The sequence below is a fragment of the Octopus bimaculoides genome, chromosome 23 (genome assembly GCF_001194135.2).
Source record: "Octopus bimaculoides isolate UCB-OBI-ISO-001 chromosome 23, ASM119413v2, whole genome shotgun sequence".
NCBI lineage: Eukaryota > Metazoa > Mollusca > Cephalopoda > Octopoda > Octopodidae > Octopus > Octopus bimaculoides.
The window spans coordinates 37666377-37673835 of record NC_069003.1 but is presented as its reverse complement, the minus strand read 5'-3'; the positions used below and the strand labels follow the sequence as shown (position 1 = coordinate 37673835).

Sequence of the window (7459 nt, the reverse complement as noted above, 5' to 3'; positions counted from 1 at the left end):
TATGTATATATATATATATGTATGTATATATGTATGTATATGTATATATATATATATAATTCCTGTGAAAATGCATTTTCATAGGAATTTTTAATGGCCAGATAACTGAAGAGATGTTGGCTTGGGACCCCCTCCCCCGGCATCCGAAACTCGGAGTTTTATCATGGCTACCAAATAATTGTTACATATTATATTTACAGATAAATTCCCAGAAAGACATGGGATGAGGTGGTGAAGCACAACCTTTGAACATTGGGCCTCACCGAGGTTATGACAAGTGACTGAGACCTTTGGAGATATGCTGTGCTTGAGAAGACCTGGCAAACCAAGTGAGACCATAACTGTGGCCTATGCCAGTGCAGCATATCCGGCCCATTTAAGAGGACCCTTCAATCACTCGGCAATAAACTGTGCTTGCGAAGACCTGTTGAGGCAAGTGAAATTGTTGTTGTGGCTGATGACAATACCACTTGATTGGCACCTGTGCCAGTGACACGTTAAAAGCACCATTCAAGTGTGATTGTTGCTAGTGGCTCCTGTGCCAGTGGCATGTAAGAAGCACCATTCGAGTGTGATCATTGCCAGTTCAGCCTGACTGGCTTCTGTACTAGTGGCACGTAAAAAGCACTATTTGAGTGTGGTCGATACCAGTACTGCTTGACTGGCCTTCATGCTGGTGGCACGTAAAAAGTACCCACTACTCTCTCAGAGTGGTTGGTGTTAGGAAGGACATCCAGCGGTAGAAACTTTGCCAGATCAGATTGGAGCCTGGTGCAGCCTTCAATATATATATATATATATATATATATATATATATATATATATATATATATATATATATATATATATATGAAGTAAGGGAGTAGAGAATGAATCATGTAGACAGGGATGTATGAATGTGTGAATTCATCCGCGTAACTGTTGTCAGTACAGTTATGTAAGAGTGGAGCAAGAGTTGTTCTGAAGTTATGGCAATAAACCCTTGCCTACAGTGCCACACAGTGGAATTGAACTTGTCTTATCTGTCCTCTTTCTAGCAACGATTGACAAATTTGATTCAAGTGTTTTGCGTGAGTATTGGAACAAATGCTGAATTTAGATGAAAGAGGCTCAATGTCCTTCTATTCGTGAGACCCCTCCCAAAAACCCTATGCCAGTTACAAAACCTCTCGATATTTTGAAGCCACATGCCAAACTGGCAGACGACTCTAGCTCTGGTTGCAACAAGGGATTGAGTTTTTCATTTACATGGAAATTGAAAACAGATAAAACTTGAAATGTTTTCATAAATCAGTTGAAAGGTTCTGGAAAACTAAATGAGAATTATTTTTAAATAAATGAAATTGGAATTCGTATGACTCAAATTAAATTAAAATGTTTAAAGTTTTCCCAAGCCTTAACTATTTTGTTCCTCAGCTCCCCTAAATGAAAATATCTTAATTTTATCCTATTGAAATTTCAAATAAGAGATTAAAAGAAAAAAAAAAAATAAACATGTCTTGTTTTGAGAAACCTCAGTTCCATGTGGTGATGAAATGTTGCCTTTTACACATCAAAGGAGCATGATTTGTTTTATTCTGAAGAGTTTTCTGTGATGCTGCTGCAATATTATGAATGACCAAAAGATAGAGAAAGTTACATATTGTCCAACCTGAAGGCAGGCTTGTAAATCGCTGGCTGTTAATTGGAGTTATACCCAAGAAGTTCAAAACCATTCCAACAAAAGCATCCTCATTTGGAAATGGTGTGAAATATTTACTGATGTCCAGCATTTCAGCAATGACATCAGCTGACAGTATATAGCCCAAACCACTAGCATAAGGTGGGTAGTATGGTTCATTATACTCAGTCTTCTTTACTTTCCATTTGCTGGCAGTATGTCGCAATACAATTCTCTTTTGTAGAGTCAAGTTGATGTCACCAACATAAAGCTTCTTCTTCACCAACTCATTGTTGGAATGAGTGAGTAAATGATAGATAAGACCTGTATTTACAAAACAGTCATCATCTGTCTTTAATACAAAATTAGGTTTGCAACTGTTGTGAACCCAATAGAAACCATGGAATACCTTTAATGTTAGATTACGGTATGTATCAATATAACTACCCAACAGAATGTCTTTGTGGGTTTTCATTTCTTGCTGGATTGCTAACTCTGTTTTTGCATCGCTTGTCCTGCCAATAAGAAAGACACACTGCCATCTCCTTGAATCACCGATATGATCCCCATTACCCCTAACATTTCTAGTACTAGCATCAAGTTTTAAACCAATCCAATCCCCTGTATGCATCGATGAATTTGGTGGCTGACACCAAGTCTGGCGAATTGCCATGCGCTTTTCGACATTGCGAGGAGCTGAAATAATCAGAATGACAAACAAGCAGGGATTGCAACAAGAAGGCATGAAGACATCCTTGACAAACAACTCTTCAAGATTCCAGGAAATAGTTCTGTTCCATCGAGGATGAAACTTTGCCTTCATCACCACATGTTGGTTGCCAAGCCTTAGTTTGGTTGATTCTCCGGGAAAATGTGAATTCATTAACATGAATCCCACCATAACAAACAAACAGAAAAAAGGGACAATGTTCTGGATTCCAAATCGGAGAGATGAAATAATTTTCAAATACATTGTTAGTATTTTCATCTTATCAAATCACATGGGTAAAAATAGAGCCTCGAAGGTTAATGTCATTCTGCAGAAAGCAAGATAGTTTTCTCAGCATAATTCTTCACATTGTTCATCAAAAGAAGTGTTTCTTCAAGATCACTCAGATAATTGATGAGAAACTGAAAATAAAAATATTAAACAACAAATAATAAAAAAGCAACAGATAAATACATAAATAAAAATACATACATTGACAATAATATGTAGGTCGATAGAGGTGAACACAAAAATGCATTTATGTGTGTGGATGTGTATGTGTGAAAGTGTAAAGCTGCATATATGTGTGTGTGTGTGTGTGTGTGTTCATTTATATATGTATGGATGGATGTAGGCAATTCCCAAAACCATTTCCCCAAAGACTTATTGAAAAGGAGGTCCTATCCAAAATATTGAAATACAAGATAAAAGCACAAATCATTGACTTACATATTATTTCCAATAACTTGTGGTGTTTTGACTTAAAAAAAAAAGATTCAAAACATATGTACATAGATGCACATTTAAAAACAAGGAATACTTTTGGAATGCTCCAATAAAAACAGCAATTTAGTGCAAACAGAACAGACTGGATATTGTTCTGTCGGACAGGGAACAAAAATTATAAACTGCTGAAGAGGTCAGATCCCTAGTGGATGTAAATGTACCATCAAAAGTCCCGGAAAAAGAGCACATATATGGTGAATTAATGCAAAACTTAGTGCTCTTGTACCCTGACTATGAGTTCTTATATGTACCTATCATCATAGATGCATCAGCTTATGTACCAACAAATTTACACGAAAATCTAGAAATACTTGATTTTAAGGAAAAAGAGTAAAGGAAATTGATGCAGATTCTCCAAATCCAATCCATTAATGGCACAGTGAAGATTTGTGTAACATTCCAAATATTCTCCATTTGAGGTTCTTTAGGTGAATGGATGCACATAAGTGGGCATGTGCATCAACAGCTCAACCAACACACCATGACACCATTTTAGGACAGCTGCTAATCACATGTGGTGTCTTCCTCAGAAACATGACATAGCCTACACATGTGGTTGCACCTTGGGATTACGAGAGCATCACTGTCTCCCTTTTTCACCAGGTACTTTGTGACAATCTCCTGTTCCTGGATTCAGAGTGTGATGTAGTGGTCTTGTGTCCAAAAGAGGCTGCGCTTCATATCAATCCTACTGTCTTCTTCAAGCTTCCAGGCAACAATACCCATACATGGTCTTTTTTTTTATATGCTGAGTGCTTTCCATCCAGGTCTTCTCTGAGGTAAGAGAGCCCAGGTGTTTTGGGGCTGTGTCGGGAATCATCAGGGAGAGAGTGCTTCTTGAGGAGCTCGCTGCCCACTCATACAATGTATACATACTCACGCACACATGTATGTACTCACATACATGCACGCATGCATACATACACATTTGCATACATTCATTTTCATAGGTGAAGATGTACATGTCTGTCTGTGTATGTATGTATAGACAGATGTGTGCATATGTGCGCGTGTGTACGTGTATAAAGAAGAAAAGTTTCAGTTAAAACGTACTTTTATTGAAATCGCATAAAATATTTTACCCTTTCAGTAATGTATATTGATTGAAAAAAATTAAATATGCAGCAGCCTAAACTCATTGATCGCAGCCTAGTTTAGACTAACCAAATGAGTACAGTCAAAGAAATCGTCTGGTAACCAAATGAGTACGGTCAAAGAAATCGTCTGGTAGCGTCTGTTATAAGTGAAAAAAAAAAAAAAAATTTCTGCACTTCTACTCTTTAAATCTCAGACAAGGCAACAACAGACCTTCAACGTGGTACCTCAGCCTGCTAGAAATAACAATCAAATTTCTAATATAGCCGCCTAACTTTTTTAAGGAATAACCATGCTGAATATCTCAGTTTCCTCAATACATCAGCTACAAGATAAACGAAGTCTGCCAGAAAGAGTGAGCTCCACGGCTGGAATGTCGTTAACGATAAATTTGCTCAATAAAGGTTGACCAGAAGTTAAATAAGACAAAGAAAGAACGAGAACAACAGCATCAACAGAGGCACCATAAAGGACTGCTTCATGAACTTTCAATATAAAACTATTTGAGAAAGAGTTATCTCCCTTACAATGAAAATGAAGCTATGAACATTACATCCCACTTACAGTTGAAGTCTGTCCATTTAATGTATTTTGAAGAGGTTAAAACAAGTAGATGTCTGGAGGTGCAAGGTCGGGCGAATATTGAGGGTACGGCAGAACTTTCCAGTTAAATCCCAGTAACTTCTGTTATATCTACAAAGTGTGCAGTCTAGCATGATGAAAGACAACGACCTTACAAATAGCAAGTACTGGACGCTTGTGGTGGATCGCTGTATTGAATTTGTCCAGTGTGTCATAGTACACATCCGACCTGATGGCACACACACACACACTCGGCCTCTTTCTTTCAACCATTTCATCATGTTCAACCCTTATTCCCTACACATTTTTTTCTCTCTCTGTTTTTCTTCTTCCATCTCCTTTTTTGTTTCCATCGAAAAGTGTAGGTGTGAAATGTCAAAAACTTTTCCATTTTTCCCAAGCGCCAAACTGATGCACCTGCTCGGTGTTCCTTCACTTGTCTTCGTCTTTTGTTTTCTGTAAATTTGGGGGTGGTTACTGGATGAGTTAAAATATAAGGAAAAGAATTTGAAAATGCAGGAGTCTTTTAGAAGTATTTATTAACTTAACGTTTGTTAAAGCTATTTTAGTATTAATAAGGAACACATCTAACGTCTAAACACACAAATACAGATGGAAAGACAGACGTACACAGATAATTTCGTGTGTACATGCCTGTATATGGGTGTGTGTGTCGTACGTATGTTAAGAGAGCCATTGTAGTATTAATAACGAACACCAGCAGTGTCTCAACACACATAGATAAACAGACGCAGACACATATACATAGACATAAGTACACACACACACATTGACTTAGGGTTTTGTTGTGTCCAAATGCCCAGGTGGTTGGTGATGGACTCTTGGGGCGTATTCAAGAGAAGTTGTAGTGATGACACATTCGTAGAAAACACCTGCGCTCACACATAAACACGAGACAAAGAAAAATCTTACACCCATTCACACGCGCATTTCAATATTGCATAGCGTAATTTTTAACATTTATTTACAATATATCACCAAATTTCATTTTACCAATCGAAAATACGATTACTTGTATTCATATTACATGTAAGAGAAGTGATGTTCCAATAGTAGATTAATGTGAAAGTGTTTTGCGGATAAGATGAATTTGTAGCGATGGGAAAATGCGTCTTGGCATAAACTGGTGGAGACCTTTTGACCTCAGAAACATTTGATTTCTGTCTTTCGGATTACTGTTGCCAGTTTATCTGAACGGGTATTATTTTAGAGGCTATCAGCAGATCAGGCCATAGTCAGAAAATAAACTTCTATCAGCTGTGCAATGAATTTGATGCTTGGAAAGATAAAAAGAAACGCATGAAAAGAAGAATTTTTTTGCGACCCCAAGTGGGTGCCTTTCTAAATATTAAAACGGCTGGAATGTGTTTATCTGTAACTGTGATGGGCCCCCCTCCCCTTTTCTGAATGAAGAATATTGTTAATATTACAAAATCCGATATGATTGGAATCTACACCATTAGAAGCAAATTTGAAGAAAATTTTATTTAAAAATATCCATTTTCTTTAAAGTTATGAAAACAATACATTCGGTGGGGCGCTCTTGTGTAGATATGCCCTATCTATAAAATGCATTAGGCTGAAATAGACAGTACGAAGTTTCGGAAAATAAGTGCACGATTATCTGCGAACTGGTGAAATTAATTGAAATGATACAAAAATCCTGAAATATTATCAATTTTATTTGTTTTCAACAGTCAACGTACAAAGAAACAAATTTACTCATATGCAAGCAGAGATACCCGGCATTGCTCGGGATTAAAATGGCATAGTTTGTATATAATATATTACAATTATGTTGAAACAGGTGATATGGGAAAGTGCAGCATTGACAACAAAACATTTGTGGAGTAAATGATGGGCTAATTCGACTAAGTAACATGCTATGCGTCCGTTTGGAGTATTTCGGGCCCTAACCTGTCATGGAAAATTGGGGGTAGGGGGTTATGTGATTGTTGAACGCACCGAAAAGGTGTCAGTAGATATACTCTCTATTGCAGCAGTCAGTGTTCTGTCTAACACGACCCATCATCTGAAATTTTGACACCTTCTTCGGGTTCGTTGTCTTACATCACTCATAAAGTAAATTTGGGGGAACTGTGGTTATTCATTTGTGGGTAACAGGGAGCCAATGAGGTGATAGACTTGCCCTTGAACTTTGACGTCGGCGTAAATTCATGTTTATCTACCTTCTTAGATGCACCAAACGATGTCATTTGAAATGCAGAGTTGTATTGTCTGATATTGTTCAATAAATCCTTTGACTGGATGGAAATACCTTCTAGAAAATCCATAAGAGATTGAGAAGGAGCTAATAGTGCAGGCAATGTTACCTGACCTCCTGAGCAGCACATACCATTTGTTTCATTTGAAAATTTTAAAGCTCTACTTAAACGACAATTTGTGTTTAGCACACCAATTTGGACAGAGTTATCATTTTTATAAGAATGGGATGGATCATATCTAAAAGCAGCTTCAGGAGTTGTGAAGAACGAATTTGTACGTAGTCTGTTTCTGAAAGTTATTCTATTGGATCTCTGTCTAATCATTAAAACATTGATTTAATTGATCTAACATTAAGTGCTGCAACATGCATTTGCTGATCT

The 7459-nt window shown here is 37.2% G+C and overlaps 1 protein-coding gene across 1 annotated transcript in view; it reads right to left on the bottom strand.

The window, feature by feature from the left end:
* Positions 1-814: 814 nt before the first annotated feature.
* The window catches only part of LOC106875824 (beta-1,3-galactosyltransferase 5), a 15151-nt gene continuing 8506 nt past the window's right edge, over positions 815-7459 (bottom strand). Inside the window, exon 2 of the mRNA XM_014924109.2 lies at positions 815-2791. Within this exon, the coding sequence (XP_014779595.1) occupies positions 1515-2648 (1134 nt within the window). The 5' untranslated portion in view covers positions 2649-2791 and the 3' untranslated portion in view covers positions 815-1514. The remainder of the gene's footprint in view (positions 2792-7459) is intronic.